This window comes from Ursus arctos, unplaced genomic scaffold (genome assembly GCF_023065955.2).
Source record: "Ursus arctos isolate Adak ecotype North America unplaced genomic scaffold, UrsArc2.0 scaffold_7, whole genome shotgun sequence".
NCBI lineage: Eukaryota > Metazoa > Chordata > Mammalia > Carnivora > Ursidae > Ursus > Ursus arctos.
The window spans coordinates 7,864,316-7,889,987 of record NW_026623089.1 but is presented as its reverse complement, the minus strand read 5'-3'; the positions used below and the strand labels follow the sequence as shown (position 1 = coordinate 7,889,987).

General features: G+C 48.8%; 1 protein-coding gene across 1 annotated transcript in view; it reads right to left on the bottom strand.

Annotated features, from left to right (window-relative positions):
• CPXM2 (carboxypeptidase X, M14 family member 2) overlaps positions 1-25,672 on the bottom strand; it is a 130,902-nt gene that overhangs the window by 77,696 nt on the left and 27,534 nt on the right. The window contains exons 3-4 of the mRNA XM_026494334.4: positions 20,935-21,044; positions 617-756 (exon numbers count right to left, since the gene is read on the bottom strand). Coding sequence (XP_026350119.3) covers positions 617-756; positions 20,935-21,044 — 250 coding nt within the window. The remainder of the gene's footprint in view (positions 1-616; positions 757-20,934; positions 21,045-25,672) is intronic.

Here is a 25,672-nt window from a genome sequence, read left to right as displayed (position 1 = left end):
GTACCACAGGATGGAGACTACCTCTCTTAGGATTACTACTGGGTCATCTTGTTACTGACCCAACCCTAGGCCCAAGGTCAATTCTGAGAAATGGGCTCCATCTCGTTCTCAGGCCTCACACTGGCTCACCCTTCACTTCTACTACTTCTCTGGTAGTCCTTCATTTGGGAACCTCTGTCAGCTTCCAGTCCTCAGATTCTAAAGGATTAATACCGTCTACTCCAGAACAGTGGCTTGGACCTGTTACCTATTGCTCACTGCTTGCTCAGAGTTCCCACCTCAGGCTGTGCTCAGTCTACCAGTCAGGGTACCAGTAATTCATCACAGATCCAAGATGGCAGCCACCTGCCTAAACTGCATTGTTTTAATAACACCTTTGTCTACTCAGCCCAACCTGCCATGTGGGTCCTTCTCTCTGTTCTTGTACAGGGGACAATATCATTCAAGAGATGCTCATGTCTACAGCACGCCCAGCATCCTGTCCAGATTCCAATTTTCTTCCCTTCTATTGCTTATCACGAGATACTTCTCTGCATCTTTCCTGTCTCTGTATAAACCCTAGAACATCAGACCCAAGGCATGGAGTCGAGAAAAACACAGGTCCACCCACACTTACAGCCAAAGTGAGTTCCTTCCTTGAGTGATGACACCAGTGAATTTGGTCAGACGTCTAGCATCCACTTCAATCCACTGATGGAGGTCATTCCTTCCTGCACACCACGCCCCATCGTAAAAATCATTTTCATTAATACCTGCCTGGAAAGAAAGAGAAATGTTCTTCAGAAAGACCCAAAATCAATGAATATTTTCATGTGACTTGCAGGGGTTGGGGTGGGGGGTGGGTAGAAGAAAATGAGCAGGGGACAAATAAAAAAAAAAAATCACCATGCCCTGAACACTCCTTATCCTAAATCATAAAATGGAGTGGCTTGTTATTAACGAGTTGGAAATATTTCAATATGATATGTCCTCTTCTTGCCCAGTGTGGAAGATGAAATTTAACGAGCTCCCCTATTACTCATGCAGCCAGCAGGCACAGACCGTCTCCTACATACCAGCCTACACATGCCAGGTGCTGGGGATACAAAGGTGAATCGTTCCCTCCCAGAACCTCACCATCCAGGCAAGAAGAAAGACATGAAAACAGATGAATTAGAAACACAATGGGGCCTGTGTTATTTCTGGAACAGAACAAACTGCTAAGGATAATGGCTAACTTGGTCTGGGGGAGATCTGGTTCGGGGTGCTATGTGAGCTGAGTGTTGAACGGTAAGTTTATCTAGTGAATATTTATTTACTGGTGTTTAAGGCACTTGATGTGTTGAGTTTTGGCTACTATTGCTATCAAAGAGTCTTTTGATCTGAATTTACAAGGTATATGGTGTTTCTGCTCTGGAATTTTCCCTATATTATCACCATTTCAAAAGAGGATTCCCTGACGAAAGAAAGAAAGAAAGAAAGAAAGAAAGAAAGAAAGAAAGAAAGAAAGAAAGAAAGAAAGAAAAAGAAAGAACATCTGAACTAAGTGAAGCTTCCTAATTTACTAAGACCCTTTCTACACGAACCCCGTGGCTATTCCCATAGCTATTTCACAAATACAGAATCAGGAAAAAAGTCTAAGTGATATTTGAAAGACAGGCCAGCCCATCTTTCCTCCCTCTGAGCACCTTTCAGCTCAAATTCTAGGGCAGCCTTCCTTCTAATGGGCAACAGTGATGTGAAACTCACAGTCCGGCTAGAGCAGACAAACAACATGGCCAAGGCTTCCGTGAGCAGGGCCCTACCATCTCTGCACCAGCGAACATCAGCCTCATATCAGGACCAAACTATAGTCCGTGCACTCCCACCCCCTCCTGAAACAATCTGGAAAGAGCTTTGAGGGCAAATGTCAGAACACTCACATATCTTGATCTCCTGAAAGCACGACCATCTCAAGGGAAGCTGACTAGAAACACCCATTAGTCAACATTCTCCAGAAACTCAAGCTCTCAATTAACCAGCACCTCAGGGTCTCATGGCGTCCGGGGCATCTGTGATAAGGACCTGGCAGTGCTACAAGGTTCCGCCTTCGAGAACCATCCAAGAAAGGCTAAATTGTGCAAGTGTGTCCTGCTGGGACACACGCATGCTTCGGTGGGTTTTGTTAAAGTGAGGGTGACTCTTTGATACAGGAGCTCTCATTTCCCAAAACTTCCCACCAACAAGGAGACCACTGCCCCCGGCTGGAGGTTTTAATGGTACAGTCCCTGCACTTCTGCACCGAAGGCCGGGTCCTCCCAGTGACAGAGAACCGTCTAGCACGTCAACACTTACAATTCCACCATTTAGCTTCTTCCAAGAAACCGTAATACTGAGTTTTTGCTGGGCTCCTCTTTTTGCATAAACAGCCCACAAGACTGGTGTTTATTTAATTTATTAAAATCAACCTTCACCTTGCCTCTACTATCTGCCAGGTACTGGCCCGGGTAAGAGGAATGGAAAGCTGGAAAACATGTGCAGTCCTGCCCCCTTGGTGCTCAGAACGGGCAGACGGGCTAAAGTCTACGTGCACAGCTCGTGGTTTGGTCTTGGCACCTTGAAACCAAGCACTGCACGAAGTGCTGGTTAAGAGCTTGTGCTCTGAAGTCCTCCTGCCTCGGTGTGAATCCCAGTCCCGCCACTTGCACCCCGTATAAACCCAGGCAATTTGCCTAAACGCTCTGTGCCTCAGTTTCCCCATCTGCCAAAATGGGGACAACACTCATTTCTCCCTTAGAGTACTGACAGGGCTTCCAACAGGCCCCAGCATACTGTGTGTGGGCTAAAAAAAAAAAAAAAAAAAAATGAGCACGTGATAAAAGTTATCAGTATATGTAAAACAATGACTATTTGGCAAATTATGGAAACATGGATGCTTTATGAATTATCCCACATTCTACAAAATTATAAAGTATTACAATACTATTCCAGGCACTAGCTGCCACATTTTCTACAATATTCGGAACAGAGCTACAAAATCTGCAAAAAGAGGAGACTTGTAGTCTAAAGTCCTCAACAAGAATCCACCATGTCGCCCCCCAGGGGAGAGTTGGCGATGTCTGAAGACATTTTTGGCTGTCCCCGCTGGAAGATGTGTGTGCTACTAACGACTGATGGGCAGAGACCAGGGATGCGTGCTAACCATCGTGCAACACACAGGACAGCCCCGACCCAAAAAGAAGGGTTTCAGACAAAATGGCAGCCATGCCAAGATGGAGATTACCTGGTCAATGGCTACGCAGACGAGAACAGAGCTGCCACAGAGCCTGGGATTTTCAGCCTGAGAGAATCACAACGCAGAGGAGCTCCCCCCCACCCCCGCCCCGTGCTATTCGACCGAAAGCCTACTTGACTCAGACTTGGAATTAAACTGGGGGCTCCTGGTTCTGCCAGCCTGGGTATTTTGTTTCTGCTGCTGATCTCAGCTCTTCCTGAGCCACACTAGACATTCGATTAAATGCAGTAAGGTGTCAGGGGACTGGAAGGCCCTTTCCGAAGCTGACTCACAGGGAAGTGACAGCTGCCTCTGCAAAATCAATTACGAATTTATAAAGCAAGCGCCTGGAAGGATTTGGTGAAAGAGGAGGGGCCAGTCCCAGAGGTGTCACCGAAGTCCAGCATGGCGCAATCCGTGACGCCAGGACGACGTCTTGGAGACCAAGAGACAGGTACACTCATCCCGTTCTGTTCAAAAATGCAGGGGAGACTTCACAATGATGGAGAAATTTCTATCAGAAGTTGATGGAATAAAAAGTGGGATTCCTTAGAGTATAAGCTAGTCCTGAAAACAGCACTAAGGTGGAATGATAATTTGTACTACAGGGCTCAATAAATTAAGAATTAATGTAATTTTCTCCAGGCAATTAAGTCATACTCATCATTTCTTTACCTTAGAAAAATGCATCTAACAGACTAAATTTTGCTTAAGCTAAATGTGGAAATTATTAAATCCATGACAGAGAGAAAACCTGATACTATCTATTTTAGATCAAATGGGATTCTTCTGAGGTCCCTGGGTGGCTCAGATGGTTAAAAGACTAACTCTTGATTTTGGCTCAGGTTGTGATCTCGGGGTTGTGAGATCGAGCCCTGAGTCAGGCTCTGCACTGAATGTGAAGCCTGCCTAAGATTCTCTCTCTCTCCCTCTCCCTCTGCCCCTTCCCCCCAATCTCTCTCTCTCTAAAACAAAACAAAAAACAAATGGGAGTTTTCTGTTTCAAGATGATAGAATAAATGTTGATTTCTCTGTGCTCTATTCTCAAAAATTCCCCTCAAAGAAAATAAGATAAAGAAATACAACCTTGATCTCTGACAAAACTAGAAGACATTTATCATCTCCAAAGTATAATATATGAAGACAGAAATCAGATGGAGGCGTCCCGAATGACCCAGCAAGAGAAGGAGATGCGAGCTTACAAGGGGAACACGGGTGAGAAGCAAGTCAGAGCTTCAAAAAGCTCAGAAACTAGACTCCTAGGTAGCTTGAAAGGCAAGGCAGGGCTGAAAACAGGGAACGGATTCAAAATATGTATAAAAAAATAGATTCCCAGGGCGCCTGGGTGGCACAGCGGTTAAGCATCTGCCTTCAGCTCAGGGCGTGATCCCGGCGTTCTGGGATCGAGCCCCACATCAGGCTCCTCCGCTATAAGCCTGCTTCTTCCTCTCCCACTCCCCGTGCTTGTGTTCCCTCTCTCGCTGGCTGTCTCTATCTCTGTCGAATAAATAAATAAAACCTTTAAAAAAAAAATAGATTCCCACAGAGCTCTGTCTACAGAGCTCCCCACCCCACAGAAGACCTGAAATTTTTCTCTTAAAAAAAACAAACAATCCTAAAGGCTCTGCATTTGGGGGCTCCAGACACTGGAGGGCAGGGATGACATGACAGATAAACACGGGAACTCAGTCAGTGGGTAGCAGCAGATTGAAGAGTGAGACACCCAGCTCCCCTCCTCCTTCCAGCTCCAGGACACAAGGCAGCCAGGCTTCCAACAAACAGAAATTAAATAAACTAAAAATATAATGGGGAACAGAAGAAAATCTCAAAGAAATTGTGATGACTATCCCTTGAAAAAGTAGCTCTTGCATAAAACAAAAGAAGGATATTCTTAGAAAGGAAAAAGGAACTCTTGCAATGTGAACATTCCAGCAACAATGGGCAATCAAAGAAAAATAAGAGCGGAGAAGGAAGTTACAAAAAAAAAATACTATAAGCGAATAATGTCCCACATCTGTAAGTTTTAAGTCTCCAAAACACTAAGAATCCACTACGATGAATAAGACCCACACCCAGACATATCTCTGTGAAACTTCAAAACATCACACATGGAGAAGATTCTAGAAGATTCCAAAGAGGAAACAAAAAATAAAATACATAAAACCAAGCCAAAGGAACCAGCATAGTACCAGAATTCCTAGTAGCAACATCTGAAGCTCAAAGAACGGAGGGATAATGACTTCAAAATCCTGAAGGAAAAGACTTTTCACCATGAATTTTACACTCGGCCGAACTGTCCATTGCGATGGTAAAATAAAGACGTTTTTGGATTCACAGATTCTCCAAAAATTCCTCACGCACCAATTCCATAAAGCTGTAAAATGAATGCGTTCCGCAAAAATGAGGCAGAACACTAAAAAGAAGATACGAGATCCAAAAATCAAGGGCGCCAACATAGGAGAGAATTTCCAGAATGAGGGAGGAGATAGTCCCAGGAGAACAGCTGTATCAAGACCTGGAAAGCAAGCCATTCACAACACGGCAGGTCAAGGGCTCCTGGAGGAATGTCTTACAGAAACATAAAAAACAACTGTGAGACTAAAAATCATTGAACAGGTTTGACCTTATAGAAAATCGTATTAAAGGGTATTTTACAGACCCCGACCTATTACAGGGCATGGGAATTTTTTTAAAAAAAATATAAGCAGCTTTAGGAAAACAAAAAGTTGTCAAGAAAGGATATACAGTGTGTCTCTCTTGGCTCAAAACTGCACTATTTCTTGGCTCAAGTAGTAAGCATATTTACACAGTCCTAATAATGAAAACCTTTAATGTAGATTTACCAAAATTTGAGATATAATTTTACTGGAAGGATTAAAGAGGCTAAGGTAAAGGGGTCATAACAATGAGCTGAAACTTTCATCCTATAATAGGAATTCAGAATAAAAAGTCAAAAATCTACAAATCAATACATATCAATACGTGCATACTATTTAGAAATAAATATTTGGGGCACCTGGGTGGCTCAGTCGGGAAGCATCCAACTCTTGGTTCTGACTCACGTCATGATCTCAGAGTCATGAGACTGAGCCCCGCACTGGGCTCTATGCCGGGCGTCGAGACTACTTAAGATTCTCTCTCTCCCTCTCCCTCTACCCCTACCCCCACCCACTTAATAAAGTAGAAATATTTGAATTCCCAAAGAAACAATTAAAAGGAGTTTGGAGTAAGTTGCCTCATTTACAACATGTGATGGCTTCAGGGGGTGGGTAGGTATGGGGGTGCACTGGCAAGGCACCTTTGTTTTTTGTTTTTTCCCATTTTATTGAGGAATAATTGACAAACATAATTCTATATTTAATATATTACGTAACTATATCAGGCATAAATATCTGCTCTACTTTAAGTGTACAAGGTACATATACACTGTGAAATGATTACCAAGATCAAGATAATTAACACATCGATTACCTCCGGGTTAACTTTTTATGTGCTGAGAATGCTTAAGATCGGCCCTCAACAACTTACAAGTGCACAGTACCATATAATTAACCACAGTAATGCACTGTGCGTTAAATCCTCTGAACTTATTCCCCTTATAATTGAAAGTCAGTATCCTTTGTCCTACCCGCCCCCACCTGCCCTTCCCCAGCCCCTGGCAACCACCATTCTCTGGGGTTTTTTAAATCATCCTTTAACACTCTGATTTGTCAAACTACTTGCTTACAAAACTGATTAATATAAATTTGAATTTTAAAAAGCGAAGGGAAAGGCACGCACGGATCCAGAGGGCGACTGGCGTAAAGCCTGCTTTGTTTACTCTTCCATTTTCCAGGTGTCGACAGAGCTCCTGCTACACACTGGGCATCATGAAAAGCGCTCTGCCTTACAGTATATGCAGAAAACAATGAATCGCGGGGCGCCTGGGTAGCGCAGTCGTTAAGCGTCTGCCTTTGGCTCAGGGTGTGATCCTAGTGTTCCGGGATCGAGTCCCACATTGGGCTCCTCTGCTGGGAGCCTGCTTCTTCCTCTCCCACTCCCCTGCTGTGTTCCCTCTCTCGCTGGCTGTCTCTGTCAAATAAATAAATAAAATCTTAAAAAGAAAAAAAGAAAGAAAAGAAAACAATGAATCTCAAAATTACTATGCTGTTGTAAAGTCACTGATCTGCACTATAATTCATAATCATGGGCTGCCTCTCTACAGAAGCATCTGGAATGAATTAAAAAGCGATATCCAAGTGAATATAACTCTTTAGCAATTCCAGGATAATTGATTTACAGCTGCCACTGTGCAGACATAGCCCAGGACTATTAGGACAAAAACAGAATAATGTGCTAGTTATTTTAAAATATCTTTGAGGAAAATCTTAGAAGCAGGGGCTGAAACTTTACATGTTACCAACGAGGTACCTCCGCTGGAGGGGGGCATTACCTAAAAATGTCAGGTGTGACATATGATCAATACAGTTAATCTCCCACACCCCTCCCACACCTCCCATCCTGGCCATCATCTGCCCAGCATATCTCCTGCGGTAAACCTCTGTGATAGACCTTTGATAAACCCGTTGAACTGCCCAGGTACAAATCAGCTGATTCTTCTGCAAATCAGCAGACTATCTTGTCCCAGTTCAGACTTCAATCCTCAGTAGAGCTGGTTGAAAAGAAATATTCATTGTTTTTGAAGTGATTTTTAAAACCCAAAATCATATCTTAAATAGGTCCTTGCACTGGTAAAGGAAAACAACAAAGACCTAGAGCTTGAAATGTAAAACATCTTAAAGTAAAATCTATTAAATACACCATAAGCCACTTGTTTAAAAAAAGAAAAGACAGGGGAAGGAATGTACTAATGGAAAAAGATGGTAAAGGATTTTCACGTCAATATTCTAATTCAATTCCACTAAAACACGGGAAACATCGCCTCTCAAAGGAATAACTAGTTTAATTCTCAAACAATTATTTATTCACCTGTCAGCAATCCACATAAAGATAGAGATTTGCTCCTACACTCTAGGGAGGCAGCACAGCACGGAACAGCCTCTGGGGTCCCATGGGGGCTAAGTTCAAGTCCTGGCTATGGCTCATTATCTGGATACCGCCATTGGGCTGTAACATAGGGACAGAAATAGAGCATAGGAAGGACTTCACAAGTCCTATGGAAGTCCTGTACTGTGCCTGGCACACAGTCCACACTCAGTAGACGGAGCCACGGGGGTACAAGCATGACTCACTTTGTTCCAGGCTCATTATCTGCTGACATCTGTGGCTGAATTCGCTTTATGATACAACCTAAGTTAGTTTTCTTCTACTAACAAGTGAGCGGTCAACTTAGCCCACAGACGAATGTTCTTTGTCATCAAGAGTCATCAGCTTTTCTCAGATACTGTATTTTTCCTGCTTCTTTTGCTGGTGCTTCATCTTTGACTACTGAGCTGTTTTCTTGGTTTTAAGTCCATGCTTCCTCTGATATACTTTATTTTTTGTTGGCACTATAAGTGATTTTTACTCTTTCTTTATTACTCTTTTTGGGGGTTGTTTGTTTTTGGTTTTTCTGTGGTTGTTGTTTCAAGTTTTTATTTAAATTCCAGTTAGTTAACATAGAGTGTGATATTAGTAGCAGGTGTAGAATTTAGTGATTCAACACTTCCCCCACATCCCCCGGTGTTCATCACAAGTGCCCTCCTAATCCCCACAGCCCATGTCATCCATCCCCCCGCCCACCTCCCCTCCAGCAACCCTCAATTTGTTCTCTCTAGTTAAGAGTCTGTTTCCTGGTTTGCCTCTCTCTTCCCCCCCATGTTCACCAGTTTCCTTTCTTATCCTCTAAAAATTTTAAAGGTGCGTCTTTGTTTCAGTGGTTAATTTAATAACTACATAACTTACACACCTTTGTGCAACATGCTTAATTCTATATTTTCTTAGAAAGTCTCTGTTGACTCCCTACTATAGGCAGTAATGAATTCATTTCTACCCCCTGCTATGTCCCCTTCCTCTCCTTCATCACCTAATTTCATTCACCATATTCTTAACATTCACTTTTAAAGTTTAAATCAAATATACCTCCTATGATTTACCAGCTTTTTAATACAGTTTTCATTGAATTAAATAAATGTTTCTATGTATAAGGATGGATATTAACCAGACTTACTATGGTGATTATTTCGCAATATATACAAATAACAACAATATGTACGAATATCCTATCATTGTATTGTACACCTGAAAGTAATGTAATGTTGTATGTCAATTACACCTCAATTAAAAATTTTTAAAAATTACTCCCCTAAAGAATCTGATGTTTACGTTATGTAAAAATATTAAAATCATTTTAGTAACTAAATGGTAGTCCTGCCCAGGCACACCTGGTTTCATTGTGCTTTACTTTATCGCATGTCACAGATATTATGGGTTTTTTTACAGATTGAAGTTTTGTGGCAACCCTGCATCGAACAAGTCTATTGGTGACATTTTTCCAATTACATTTGCTTATTCCATGTCTCTGTGTCACATTTTGGTAATTCTCACAGTATTTCAGACTTCTTCATTATTGTATTTGTTTCAGTGATCTGTGATCAGTAATTATGACTCCCCGAAAGCTCAGATGATGGTTAGCATTTTTTAATAATAAAGTATTTTTTAATTAAGGTATACACTTTATTTTTTAGATATAATGCTGTTGCCCACTTAATAGATTGTGGTATAGTGTCAACATAACTTTTACATGCAACGGGAAGCCAAAAAATTCATTTGACCCCCATTTACGGCAACATTCCCTTTATTGAGGTGGCCTAGAACCGAACCCACAATATCTCCAAGGTATGTGTGTACTGGAATTAAAATTATTAAGAACCAAAGAAAAGGTAATTCTGAAATATGATGGTAAAGCAAGAGAATAGATATATGACTTTATTGTTATTTCAAGTTTCAATAAAAGTTGAAATAAAATTTTTACAAATAAAATATATACAAAAAAGTGCGTGAGTCCGAGATTCGATAAATTTTACTGCACACTCACCCATGTGTCCAAACCCAGATCAAGGTATAAACACAACCAGCTTGCCACAGCCTCCCTTTGGCCACCTCCCGGTATCACCTGCCAAAGATAACCTCTACTCTGACTTCCATTTCCAGAGATTGGTTTTTCTGTTTTTTAATTTTATGTACATGGGACACCTGGGTGTCTCAGTCGGTCAAGTGTCTGCCTTCGGCTCAGGTCATGATCCCGGGGTCCTGGGATCGAGTTCCACAACAGGCTCCCTGCTCAGAGGGGAGTCTGCTTCTCCCTCTGCCCCTCCACCTCTGCTCATATGCTCTCTCTCTCTCTCTCCCGCTTTCTCACTCTCTCTCAAATAAATAAATAAAATCTTTTTTAAAAATTTATGTAAATGAAACATACTATAACTACTCTGTTGTGTCTGGCTTCTTATGCTTGATGTTATATCTGTGAAATCAATCCATATTATCACGGATAGCAAGCACGTATTCCTTTTTGCTGGTGTAAAGTATTCCATCGTGTGCATATAGCGTGACTCATTCATTGTATGTTGATGGACACATATCTTGTTACCATTTTGGATTATCATGAATAATGATGCCATGAACCTACCTGTCCCGGCCTTATCGTGTACATAAGAATGCGTTTCTTTTAGGCATAAGGGTGAATTTGTTAGACGAACAGGTATGAGAATGTTGAGCTTCAGTAGATATTCCAAAAACATTTCCAAATCTGTACTATTTTACATTTTTAGCACTGTATAGAAGTTCCTGTTGTCCCCCTTCTTCGCCTACACTTCATACTGTCCTTTTTCCTTAAAGCCATTCTGGTGCCTATGTGCCATACGTCATTGTGTATCTTGTATTTCCTAGATGAGTAATGATAGAGAACATCTTGTTCCCTACAACCACAGGGCCTTTGTACATACCATTCCCTTCGACTTGGAATTCTTGCCCCCTCCACCAACCTTTCGTCTGATAGCCTCTTTGGTGATCGTCCTACTTCAAGTCTTAGCCCAAGGACCCACCCACAGGGAAGTCTCCCTGATCTGCAGTCTGAGGCAGGTTTACTGAGCATAGAGAACCGCAGTGTTACGGGTTCAATTAAAGATATATACGAGTCCTAACCCCTGCAACTTCAGAGTGTGGCCTTATTTGGGAAAGGGGTCATGGCCGATGAAATTAGCTCAGTGAAGTAGGATGGGTCCTAAATCTGATGACTGGTGTCCTTACAAGAAGGGGAAATTTGGACACCGAGACAGACACACATAGAGGGAAGATGATGCAGGGGCACGCGGAGACCCCCATGTGACCCTGGAGACGGAGACGCGAGTGGTGCAGCTATAAGCCCAGGGACACCACGCGATGCCCGGGCCACCAGAGGCCGGAGGAGGCACATAAGGAGCCTTGCCTCGTCCCCAGAGGCTTTGGAGGGAGAGCAGCCCTGCTAACACTTCAGTGTTGGTCCTCCAGCCTCCAGAATTGTGACAGAATAAATGTCTGTTGTTTTCAGCTGCCCAGTTTGTGGGGCTTTTCCGGTTGCCCAAGGAAACGAAAACACGGTGCTTCCTTCTCAGGCTCATCCCAGGCTCTGGTCATGCCTTCACTGGTGATCTCGCTTTTTTTTTTTTTAAGACTTCACTTATTTATTTGTCAGAGAGGGAGAGAGAGAGAGCACAAGCAGGAGGAGCCACAAGCAGAAGGAGAAGCAGGCTCCCCGCTGAGCAGGGAGCCCGATGCGGGACTCGATCCCAGGACCCGGGCTCATGACCTGAGCCGAAGGCAGATGCTTCACCGACTGAGCCACCCGGGCGTCCCTTGATCTCTCTTTTTAATAGTTTCACTTCCCCATTAGATTGTCAAAGGGCTAGGCCAAAAAACACCAGAGGCATCCTTGACTCCCCTTCTTCTCTCTCACACCTCTCATCCGGATGTCATCCAGCCCCATCAGAAAATCCTGCTTTCAAAATATCCAAAATACCACCACCTCCCACCGCCTCCGCCGCTCCTGTCACAGCCAGAGCCTGCACCGTCTCCGGTCTGGGGTGCCGAAGCCACAACCCAACAGGCCTCCCTGCTTCCACACTGCTCCCCTAAGTCAACACAACAACTGGGTTGGTCCTTCTCACCTGGAAATCACAGGATGTCATTCCTGTGCCCCAAAACTTGCCAGCGCTCCCCCAATTGACTTAAGAATAAAAGCCAAAGGCAAAGTCCTTCCAGTGCTCCCGCCAGGCCTGAGCCTTCTTCCCCGCAGGCTCACCCTGCTCCAGCCACACCAGCCTTCTGCTCCTCCGTGCTACCATGTATGCGGTCACCACAGGACCTTTGCTCAAGCCATTCCCACTGCCTGGAGTGCTCCTCCCACAGCTGCCTGACTCCCTGATGATCTCCTTCAAGCCAACTCAGCCTCAGTACCACCTCCTCAATGAAGCTTCCCTTGCTTACCTTTAAGGACAGCCTGCCCCCTCCCGAGAGCTAGCCCTCCTGACCCCCACTGCCAGCTCTAAGTTTGTCGTGTGTTCTCTCCAGAACACTCGCCACCTTCTGACACACTAGAAAAGCTCTATTTTATTACATTCCCTGCTTTTACGTGCCTCCCCCACTAGAATGGAAGGTTTCAGATGGCAAGGATCTGTGTCCGTGGGGTCTCTGAAGTATCCCGAGCGGCTAGACAGGGCGCAGCGTATGGCAGATCCTCCCTAAAGATCTGCTAAAATATCAGAACTATTTCTATTCTTGCTCCTCACGGTTTCCCCAGGACTAGAGGTGGGTTTGTGTTAATGAAATCAATCAATCGACCGATCTCCCAGTCAATCAAAGCGTCTGCTCTGATCTCCTTTCTTTCTCTTCTCCTCGCTCTGTCCCTCTCCTCCATCCCCTCCTCACACAGGCCTCTCCACCTGTGCCGTGTTGTGCTCATGGAAGCCCTGGCGTAAAATGCCCAGCACACCGCCTCCCACCTGTCCACGTCCAGAAGATAGCCAGGCTGGCCCGCGCGTGGCTACGCAGACAACCCACCCCCACGAGTCAGTATTTGCAGAGGCCGAGTTTGCTCGTGCCAGCCGAATGGACGCGATGCCCGTGCCCGGGACTGCTGGCGCCCCTTAGGCTCCTCTGGGCCCTGCCAGGGTGGGGCCTGGAAGGTACTGGGGGACGCTCAAGTCAGCAGTCAGGGAGATGAGTCACAGGATGGGATGCCAGCCAAGGCCACAGCTGGAGAACACGCCGAACCTTCTCGTGGGTACCGGAGATAACAAAGGGTGAAAATGCGGCCAGAAACCTTGCATTCGAGTCTCAGCTCGGCATTTATTAGCTGTGGGGTTGGGGCAGGTCATTTAACCTCTGACTCCAATTTCCTTATCTCCAAAACAGAGTTTCCCTCCAAGTACACTGAAGATGAAATGAAACATCAATTTAATGAGATTTAATAAAATAGTCCAGAAAATTCACACAGCAAATAACAGAATAGGCATCCGAACCAGAAAGACCTGTGGTTTCTTAATAATCTGCGGTTCACAGGCTGGGGAGCCCCAAAGGGCCCCTACCTTTTGTTTCCCTGTTCTTCTACTCTTTGCCCTTTTCCTGCTCGGGTGTTCATGACGCAAGCTTCTGGAGAATAAGAACAGTGCATTATCATCATTCTGGTAAATTCTCCTTTTCAATTTTCCAAGAGACTCATGATTTAGAATATTTGGTCCTGTTATTCCCATAAAAATCCAAACATCCAAAATTCCAGCATTTTGGCCTCCAAACACCGTCTCCCAGACTGCTTCTTAAAGCCAGAGAGAGCACAAAATCCCTTTATCGGAGCAAGCAGGACATTCCTCGGTTTGGAAGCGATCCCCACCGCGATTACTTCTGTCTCTGCAGCACTTAGCCCGCTTACAGCCCCCCCTAGGACCCGGAGAGGTACGGCAGGGTTTTGTGCAGCCAGAAACAGACCGGAGGCCAAGCACCCAGAGCAGCGGGACCCAGAGAAGACAGGCTGTGGGGTCAGAGGACTCTGGGTGCAGACGACTCCACTGATAAGCAGGAGCGGGACAGGCACGGGGTGACACCTGAGGAAAGAGTGCTGCCCTAGGTGGCCCCCACATTTGGGCAAAGTGGAGCCCCAGGTGTCTGAAGGGCAAAGGAGACAGGGAGACAGACGACGGGATGTGCCCACGCACACCAGCTTAGACACCATGATGAAGGCCGGCTCGATGTTCTATAAGCATCTTCCCGCCTTCCCAGGGTCTGCATCTGAAGCCACGGGCTTCGGCCGTCTTCAAGGCTTACACTTCATTTCAGGTAAAAAGATTATCCGAACATTGGAACTGGATCCTAATCTCAGCATCCAGGTGCTCCAGAGGATTCCTTTAATGGCATGACTAACAAGAGGCACTGTGGTGGGTGTCAGTGGTACTGAGAAATGGCTCGGACAGATGCTCTCATTATAACCAGACATTTCCTCGAGGGAGAGGTACCAGAGGTGAACTACTCTTGGGGGTCAAACTCCAGCGAGACAAGACATGGGCCTCAGAACGCCACGTGACCATGAGCAGGCACCACAGAGACATCTGGAGGTGTTCATGCAGGGAGCCAAGTTTGTTCTTGTGACCTCAAAATGTCAACTCTTTCTTCAAAACTCTGATCTGAGTACCGACTGTCTTGCATTCCCAGCTCTAGGCACGAATCGTGGTAGTATCCTGAGTTCCAGCCATGCTCTTCTGATCCATGTCAGGCTCCTACCTACCATAGTTTTGGAGTCTCAAGAATGAAATCGAAACCCAGCCCTCAGAAGTGGCAAGTGTGGCTTTAATTTGCTCAACGATTTGCGGCGATGGAAGCATCTGACATCATAACGGGGGGATAAATCACTCAGGGAGTGGCGCCGTCTTGGACTCCACCTTGCTTACTTTACGAGCCATGGAAAATCTCTTGGGGTCTTCAGAAGATTCTGGAAGGACAGGACACGTGATGAGCTGCCATTAAACGACCCACCTGAGTACAGAGCCACCTCCTCAGACCGACTAGAGGCAAAGGATGATTCAAGAGTGACTTTAGAGGTCATTGCCAAAACGTTCTCTTTGAGACTTGAAATGCTCATTTCTATTCTGCCTGTGGCTGCTCCTGGAGCAGAAGTCCACAAGATCACGTGCTCCCAAGTGGGTCGGTGTTAGAGGATCGTGGGCAGGCTGGAAGAACAATCACAGGTGAGAGGACAAGCCTCTGCCAGCCTGCTGAACTAGATCTCTTCCTCGAATTCTTGGAAGATCTATCTTCCCTCAATATGAAGAACTGTGAACTTGGGTTTCTTCTCTAAGCTTGTATTTTTTTTTTTTAAAGATTTTATTTATTTATTCGACAGAGATAGAGACAGCCAGCGAGAGAGGGAACACAAGCAGGGGGAGTGGGAGGGGAAGAAGCAGGCTCACAGCAGAGGAGCCCGATGTGGGGCTCGATCCCGTAACGCCAGGATCACGCCCTGAGCCGAAGGCAGACGCTTAACCGCTGTGCCTCCCAGGCACCCCTCTAAGCTTGTATTTTTAAATCAACATCAGTAAAATTCCACTTGCAAAAAAAAAAAAAAAAAGAGGTTTTAAGTGGAGTAATAAGGTGCTTTTATTCTTCCAAAGTCTCCTGCTCAAAATGAGGAAAAAAGAGTGCCGCAGACAGACCGTGCGTGTCCGTATGTTAAAAAACTAAGGTGATGGTGTGGGGAGGCAGGGTCTCAGGGAAGTGAGGAGGCATGAGGGTGGAGCCTTTGTGAGTGGGATTAGAGCCCTTATAAAAGAGGGCTCCAGAGCCCCTAGTGCTTTCCACCACCTGAGGACACAGAAGAAGGTGAAGAAGGTGGCCATCTGTGAGCCAGGAAGCCAGCCCTCTCCAGACACCTGGTCTGCCGGCATCTTGACCTCGGACCTCCCAGCCTCCAGGACCGTGAGAAAGAAGGCCGTGTAGTTTACAAGCCCCTGGAGATAGGATATCGTCAGAGCGGCTCAAGAGAACAAAGACAAACGTGTTTCTGCTATAATGTGGCAGATGCAATTCAATTATAGCTCCGTCTGCAAAACGTGCACTCTAAAAACTGACGTCACAGAAAAAATAAGAGTTCTAGCCAGACTACTCAAAATCTATGTAATCAGAAGACTTAAAAAAAAAAATTCTACAAAACAGTGGCACACTTAAGAGAACATAGGAGTTGCTTTAAAAAATTAAATACAGCCACAGTGATAGGACTGGACTCTAAAAAAAGGGGGGGGACTACAACTGAAAGGAGCAATCTAGAAGAGGGTGGAAGGAACAGAGGAAGCAGCTTGGCTGCCGGGACAACGGCCCTCGGGCAAAGGAACTGAGCTGCAAGCACCCGGAAATGGAGCGCACGACCCCTGTGGGCCAGAGAACACCAAGTGACGAGCACCACATGCAGGAGGGGGGGGCCTCTGAGGCTCCGCGCTCAGCCGTGTGGCTGCCCTCTGGAGTCAGGTGCTGGTACCGGGTCCCACAGATCATTCACGTACTGGCAACGATGGCACACGAACCAGGGCTACTTCTGGGTCAAAACGACATCAGTCCTGCACTTGCCAAGCGAATTTGCAAGAGCAGAACCACAGCGCGCCAGCCGGCCCCCTCATGACATCTGCGCAGAATCCCCGGGACCCCCGCATCGCCGCACCTGCCCAGACACGCCTATTAAGCACCCACCTGTGTGCAGATGCAGCGGAAACAAGTGTGGGAATATGCAGAAAAACAAGATTCACATGGTCTGCAAGATCATTTGGTGAGGGTGACAGGTGCGTCGATCGGTGCGAAATCACGGTCGGAAAAGAGAGAGAGGTGTACGCGGTCGAATCATCCTGCCCCACGCACCGCAGACACTCCCGTCTGCTGACTCCGCGGCAGTTTTGCGGAGTCCTTAGGGGCAGCCGCTCCAGGTTGAGAGTAACTGGGATTGGCGAACTGCCTCTCCTGGGGAATCTTAACCGAGCCGCTCTACCAATCTGTGTGTCCGTTTTATCTAAGATAGAGGTAATAATAATAATAGTGCTTGTCTCCTGTCGTGGCATAAATGAAATACTGGGCAGAATGCGCTCGGCCTGGAGCCGAGTCCGCTCTCCCTCCGCATCTGCGGAAAGAGGGTACAACGAGCGCCTCGCCTTTGCTCTTCCACGGTCCAGCACGGTTCCTGGCACATAATGGGCACTTCTCAGGGCTGGGCGGAGTGCATGAATTCTGACGGGCACCAGTACGGCATTTGGACATTGCTGAGGACCGTTCTCTTTCTTCACTCTGCTGGATCCTCCCATTCTGAGAAGGTGGCAGTGCTGGTGGCGGGGCCTCGATTCTCTGATGGAGACACCCAGCCTCCGACAAGGCGGCCTCTTGCCTACAGCCGCTCGGCTGGTCATCAGCGGAACCAGGACCCGCAGCCGAGCCTGCATGCCCTGGGCACCCCACAAGGCCCACGGCCGAGCCTGGGGGGCGCTGGGGCGGGCGGCACAGGGCTGGGCCACCCCGCTCGCATCCTGAACGACAGCGTTTGAACAGTTTCTAATTCTGACACCTTGGTGTTTCTCACACATCAAACCCCATTCGCTTGACACACCTACAGAATAGTCCTAAGGGAGACGAGATGCTGTTTTTAAACCGCATTTCAAACAGTATGCGTGGGAAGATGTATTTTAGAGCACCTGTGGCGGTGAAAGCAGGCTTCACGGGACGCTGCTTCTGGAAGGTAAGAACCACAATAGGGGCCCCGACCTAGTCATTATTCCCCCGTGGGGGCTGTGCCAAGGCCCCTCACACAGCTGCAAGCAACACTCGACTCTGTGTGCTGAACACCCCCTCAGCCACGGGGCGGAGGCCCCCAACTCCCTGTTAAAGCAGCTAATTCACAGTGTAAGAGCAGGTGCAGAGATTTTGTTCAGAGGGCATTTGGGGGAAATGATAGACCATTGAAGAAAAAACATAAATCCCATAAGGACAAACAGCACTAAAGTGGTTTTCAATGACTCTCCTACTTCCTCTTGCCCAAAGTCAGGAGGGTGGGTCTGTCCACACTTCCAGGCCAGGGCACTTGCCTCCTCCCTGGGCTGTGCCTCCCTTGGGTGAAGGATGAAGTAGGGATGACAAGGACCTAAGGACAGCCCAGCCAGCTGCTCCCTACTGGATGACTGTCCACCAAGGGGGCCTCCTGTGGGGCCCAGGAAAGGCGGGGCAGCGAACGCCCACCATCTTCCCTTCAGCCAGGTCCTCGCCTGACCCTCTCTGTGCATGTCCTGTGTGCCGGACGACGTTCTGGGCTGGGAGGAAGGGAGAGGAGGAGAGACCAAGCCCCTTCTAACCTGGGTCTTCTGCTCAAGGAGGGGCAGATGACACGCAAGGAAACAAGTCAGAGCATTTAGGGAGGAACAGTGTCCCACAAGAATTAAGACGGGCCAGTCACACAGGGCTGGCTGGGAGTCTCCAAGAGAACCTGGAAGCTACCGAAAGCTATAAGCAGAGACGTGAAATGACCCAGTAAATGTTTTAAAATTATAAACTACTTAATTTCACTGCTCAATAAATCCTCTAAGTTCTCAGGACTCCATCTTCTCTGGTGAGGCAGGGAAGGCCTGGAGCCATAAGACAATAATTCCAAGACCCCAGAATCTAGAAGTGTCAAGGCCAAGGTCTGACCTCCACACGCCTAGGACCCCTGCACTATGACCACTCCTCCCCATGCTCTGGGAGTGGAATTCCCAACTGGAGCAACACAACTCCCACCCCCTACCCCCACCAACAAATTCAGGACTAACAAAGCTTTCCAATTTTTGACTGAAAGCATGGATAAATGTGACACTTCCTCTTTAATAAAGGATAGCTTCATTTATAGAGAGAGCGTGCAAGGCATTAGCTGACAGCTCCTCTCACTGCTGCACGGAACAGGCCCACACCCACCGGGATCCGGCCCTGCTAGCCCCGACTTTACTTCCACGGAAGCCTGGACCGTGTTCACAGAACTGCAGGCACTCACGTTAGTACTGGTCACTCTTGTGAAACTTGGAGATGCCACCCTCTTGAAAAACACAATGTCCAGTTGTACACATCCAAATGTTTTTCATCAGCTGTTATTAAAAAACAATCCTACTTATATAAACCAAACTTTGGACTTCATTAAAGTTAGTTCTGGAAACGTTCTACCGGAATCCTGGCCTGCAAAGTGGTGCCGGTTGAGCGGCTTCAAAGTCTATGGGGTGCAGCTGAGTGTTGAGAGAGGAGGGAAGAGCCGACGCTGGGAGTCTGAGCCCGTGAGCTCCCAGGCAGGGGCCTCGTCCACCCTCGTCCAGTTCCCAGCACAGTGGCTGCCTGCAGCGTGCTTATGGGGACCGCCGAGGGCATGAGGTGTTGGCGCTGCCGCTCAGAAGCTGTTACCCTTCATGGCCCCACGTCTCAAGGATGAAGGACCACCTCCCCCCAGGAGGCTAGATGAGATGGCGCGCATGCAGAAGGGGTTTGGGACACACACGCGGAGTTATGGAGCAGCTGGGGAAAGACAGCTAAAATGCCAGAGACGCACCCAGGACAGCGCAGGACCCAAAGATGGAACGGCAGGAGCTCGAGCAGGAGGGAAAAGGCCTCATGGTTGCGCTGGTAGGATAAGGTCCCTTCCCCAGCAGAGATGCCAACACTAATCCTGGAACCCGGGAATGCTCGGGGCTACCTGGTAAAAGGAAATGAAGCTTGCAGATGTCAATAAGGTTGCTTAAGATGGGAGATGATCCCGGAGCATCCACTAGGGTCCAGTGTCATCGTGAGCCTCCTTAAAAGTGGAAGAGGGAAGCAGAAGAAGGATCCAGAGGCTTAGAAGGAATGCAGGTACCTCTAGAATCTGGAAAAGGCAAAGACATGGACCCAACCCTCCAGCTCCAGAAGGAACACAGCCCTGCCCACACCTTGACTTAGCCCAATGGGGCTTCTGTCCTCCGGAACTAGAAGAGAATAGGTGTGTGTGGCCTACGTGGCTGCATTTATGATAAGTCGTCAGAGCAGTCCAAGAAATCGATCATCATGGGTGCTGCGGGACTCATGCTGCCTGGCAGGGTGGAGGGTAAGGGGTTGCAGGCAGGGGGACCTGCCTGAGGCAAGACAAGAAGTCAAGAACCCCATGGTGTATAAATTGTTCGAGAAGGAGCTCACCCTCCTGGAGCAGGACCTTGACAGGAGTGGTGGCCAAGGTCACATGACCCTTGAGCCTCAGAGGAGGAGGCCAAGACACGAGGTACTGGGCCCCAGAGAGCCACTAAGGGTTTGACCTGTGGGGAGCCACAGAACAGCCTGGAAGAGGTATGTGTGGTGGGGAGAAGCCCTGGTTGGGGGGAAGAGGACAAAAGCCACTGGCTGCCGATACTTGCTGGAGTTCACCGCCCTCCTCCTGCCCGGTCCAGACAGATCCCACAAAGGGCAAGAGCTCAAGAGGTGGAGGCCAGCCGACCTGGGACCACGTACCGGCAGCATCCTTTGTACTAAGGGCTCTTTGTAGAAGACACAGACCCTGAGTCCCATCTCAGGGCTCCCTCTCGAAGATGAGGGTCTGAGGCATCGCCCTTCCTGGTGGGAGAGGTGGAGCTAATGCATTTGAAATGCCGCGCGGGTTATCCGACCTAAGCTCAACGAACCACGGGCTGCGTCTCCTGCCAGAGAAACTAGCAATGCAATCAGAATCCTTCCTGCGCAGCCGGTACCTGGATGTTGAGTCTCCCTCGATGGGCCCCGAGGCCATAGCGCTTCGAAGTAGACGCGTGAAGCTGGAAGTCTGTGATTTTTAAGGTTTCCAGACCGAGAGGTGGGCAACCTAGAAAGGACAACGCTTGTTAAAAACAAAGACAGATGTTCAAAGGCAAGTTTCTGGCTTTCTAAATCTGGCCTCCCGCTTTCCCATTGGACCCTGAACCCCTGTCCCCCACCCCTCGGGCATGTCCAGTGCATCCAGACATATGCGGTCAACTCAACCGTCAACAGTGTGCAACTGCCTCTCTCGTCGGCATTTCCTCTCTGGCTGTTGTGCTCTGATATTCCTTCTCTCTGTCGCTGTCCATGCTACTGTCTGAGGCTGTTTCCAATTAAGGATCCTTCCACAGTGTGACTCAGCCAGGGAGCGCTATTGGTTAGAAATTTCGGAGCGATCCCGTGGTTGAGCTCTGCAAATTAATCAGAACTTGTTGATTTTGCTTCAGCAACTCTGGCCTTTGTATTATGCATGCTAATGAGCAAGACAATATAAATAGAAGAAAATCTATTGTTTTCCATTCTTGGCAAAACTGGTAGTTTTGAGAACAGCTACCAGCTACAGTTTGGTCCAAGCTGCCCCTGGAATAAGAAGCTGGCACTTGGGCAGGCCCCTGGCAAGCCTCCCTGTCCAGACCAGTGTCCCTGTGGGTAAGAGCTTTAACAGCAGCTCTGGGGCCGGATCCCAGGCCTCCTGACTCCCAGGCTGCTGTTCTCACCACCCTCCCCGCCTTGGGGCTGGAAGTCTCCAAACGATGCTATCTGTCTCCTCAAATCTGACCCTGGTAAAAGAAAACACAAACTCTGGAGGAGAAGCAAAATCTGTGTCTACTAGAAGTGTGAGAAATCCCTCATGTAAGAGGCACATTTAAAAAGCTGTGCAGCTCACTGCTGAGATGGGCATGCCCCCGGGGAACCTGAGGAGACGGGGGAATCTGTCCATCCATGACAAACCCCTGCAGGGAGAAAAGCCCTTAGGATGCTGGGGGAGCTGCAGACAGGAGCCAGCACCAGTGCTCTGTGGGCCACTGGGGAAGAAAGTCAGTCCGGGGCCGGGGGGTGCGCTTCTCCCTGTGCCCCTCCCCCCACTCGTGCTCTCTTCCCGCCCCCCCCACTCAAATAAATAAAATCTTTTAAAAAAGACAGAAAGAAAAGAAAAGGAAAGGAAAGGAAAGGAAAGAAAAGAAAAGAAAAGAAAAGAAAAGAAAAGAAAAGAAAAGAAAAAAAGAAAGTAAGTAAGTCGGCCCGGGGAATGCTGTCAGAGAGACTCAGACCCGCCAGGCCCCAGACACCATTCAGTCCTCCCCTTGAGTCCTCAGAGAGGAAGCCGAGGCCCCAAGACTGGAGGTGAGCCTTCCCAGGCATCCCTGCCGGCAGCAGAGCTGGATCTCGGATCCTAGCCTCCAGATTCTCGGCTCCGGGCTTTCAAACACTGCCACGCTCCTTCCCTGGCCCTGCCCGCGTCAGCCACGCGGCTGCCTGGGTTGGTACACATGCATCAGCCATCCGTGCTGGGGAGGCAGAGGTACTGGTCCCCAGCGTGGTGAGAAGCACCAAGAGGGGGGTAACAGTGCCACTGCCACCCACCTGATGCTGCAGGAGACCCCAGGAGGCTTCGGGGGGCCCCATGAGCAATGGCGCTCCAGCTGGATTCTGCCAGAGGGGGCCGTGCCTCCGGTGGGGGGCCGTGGGAGCAGGAACCAGGCATTGAACGGGGGCAGAGGGTGTAGTCCAGCGGGCACCAGAGAATGAATGGGGAGGGCATGCAGCCAGAGCAGGGCATGTGGCCAGCAGGGATCCATGCAGCAAGCATCCCTAACCACCCAAGGCTGATCTCACAGAGGGCACTCTAGTTATCGTAAGCCCTTTCCCCCACTAGGCTCTACCCTGAGCACTTTCCAGGCCTGGAGGACACAGGGATCTGACATACATGGGTGGCATTTCCTTGTGCTAAAAGAGTAATTCTCCATCATGCCTACTGGAAATTGACCAAGTGTCTGATGACTGAGCAAAGATATTTCTTACATACATATTCAGAAATCCATGCTGCCTGCCTCCACCAGCCATGCCTAGTCACGGAACCTGTTCATGCTGACCCAGCAGCAGCCACACCTGCCCCTCCGCAGCTCAGCCCCTGGGCGCAGGCTGTCAGAGAGCAGGAGCCCGAGCCCCCACACGGTCCCACTGTGGCCTCAGGATGGACAGCACCTCCTCTCCATGCCACTCGCCTCTCTGAGCCATTTCCCTCCAGCCTCTCAGGCCCCAGTGGTCACTGGTGGGCACCTGAGGCCATGGTCCAGATTCAAGGCAGGGACTGAGGGTCAGGATCACTTCCTATACTCTCTGGGAGGTTAGATTCCAGAATGTCCTTCAACCTGCCACTCAGCCCTGGCCCTGACCCCGGGCTTGGAGCTCCCTCGGCTGGAGATGCTGCCCACTGTCCCCAGTTCTTACCCACTCTCCTCCTTGTCACCTAGTCCCAGCCCGCCCTGCTTCAGAGACATCAGCATCCACATCTCCTGGGCCCTGACACCAAACTGGCTGGTCAGTGGTTCTGCATCTCGATTCTGCCAGGAATGCCAGCTTTGGTTTCAGACCCTGACGGGGAACAGGGCGCTGGTCTCTCCCTCCCATGTCCCGGGGCTCCGTTCAGAAGCCCAGTGTTCTCACATAAGCAGGCATCAGAAATGCAAAGAGAATTCACTGCCATTTCAGTGAAACTCTTGCACAGCTGTTCCAAACATGTCCACATCCCCTGGCCCCACCTTCTTAGCAGAAAACACAGCAGGTGGTGAATTCCGGGTACACTTCACCGAGGTAACACCTACCACTTCTCATTTACATTGTCAGATAGGCAAACTGACAGATGAACGACACGAACACCTATTATTTGCTCGTTAAATAAGGAAGAATAATTGCTATCCAAAGCATTTCTTCCAGGAAAAGAGAACATCTCATATGCACATGAATATCTGAATTCAAAAAGGAACAACCTGGGGGCGCCAGGGTGGCTCAGTCGGTGAAGCGTCAGCCCTCGGCTCAGGCCATGATCCCAGCGTCCTGGGATCAAGCCCCACATCGGCCTCCCTGCTCAGCGGGGACCCTGCTTCTCCCTTTCCCTCTGCCCTGCCCCCTCCCCCTCTCATGCTGGCTCTCTCACACATACACGCTCTGTCTCTCTCTCTCAAATAAATGAATAAAATCTTTTAAAAAAAAAAAGGAACTACCCAAATAAAATTGCATATCCATCAAAACCACTCACATTGTTAAGTTGAAGCTCCACACATCCTCCCACCGGATACACAAGGGGTGAAAAGAAAGTGCCCATAAGTGGGGTGCTTACTGATTGCACATCTAATACCAACCCAAAAGCTCAACGCCTGCCCTCTCCAGGGGCTCGACCATCACGTACACCATGCAAATGTGGGGTCCCACACCGCCAGCACCGCCGTCAGCTGCCCATCGGACAATGTCCGCCCTTGCCCACTCTTGAGATGATGTGACAGCACAGGCCAGAAGAGCCACTCCTTCGGTCCGCAGCACAGCTGACGACGCCTTTGGTGAGGAGCCCAGATAAACACACACACACACTCGGCCTGCACACAAACGCCCTCTTCCCTGAATCCTAATAAGGATTTTTTTTTCCTTATCAGAAGACACCATCTTCAGAGAATTTGGTTTTGTTTGTCGTCCATGCCCTTACTAAAGACACTAGAGACAGACCCACACTGAGTAAGACCACGGCAAAGTCACCGAGGCGCGGAGGTCGGTGAGGCATCTCTGGTTGTTAGAAACCAACAATGGTCAACTTAAAGCAGGAATCGGGATCAGTGGGGGCATGGCAGGAAGCTCCCAGAAGGGGCCAAGGCAGGAGCATGGGTCAGGTGCAGAGTGGAGCCCCAAGAGCTCTCATCACCCAGGCAGCAGAAACCAGGAACCGTGTGCCACCAGAGGACCAGACAGGTCCCGATAGCACTTCTGGCCACCTCTCCCCTCCCAAGGGTCTGCACCCAGCAGACCCCAGAGAGGACCTGGCCCCTGCATCACCAGTCTGCCCACCAAAGTCAGGTACTGTTGGAAGAACCCCGATGCCGGTCTGTGGTTCCCAACTGCGCGTGCAATGGGAGGGGCGTCTGGAGCTGCCTGTGCAGCCCTGCAGGCCCCCCCCACCCCCACACCACCCTGCCTCGCCCTGTACCTCCCTGTACCGCCCTGCACCGCCCTGCACCGCCCTGCACCGCCCTGCACGCTGTGGTGCTATGGGTTCTCCTGCCACCTGCCCCCATCGCCCAGCCCCACATCCCCCTCCCCTCCACCCATCCCCTTCTGGATTTTGCATTCTGCACTCTGGTTGCTGTCCCCAGGCATGGCAGCTCTCCTTCTTTGGTGGCCTCCTCTCCGTCCCCCCGAGTCCACTCCCTCTTGGCTACTCGCGCCCCGTGGTTGCCAGAACATGCCCGTCTTAGTCCGCTCGGGCCGCTGTAACGGAACCCCGAGGGCAGGCGGCTTATGCACAGAGGTTTATGGCTCACGCGTCTGCAGGCTGGAACACCCATGATGAAGGCCCCAGCACAGCTTCTACTGCACCTGGTAGAAGAGGCAAGGGGCCCCTCTGGGGCTCTTACTAGAACACTAATCCTGCCAGCGAGGGCTCTGTCCTCGGGACAGAAGCCAAAGCCCCTGCCTCCTCAGACC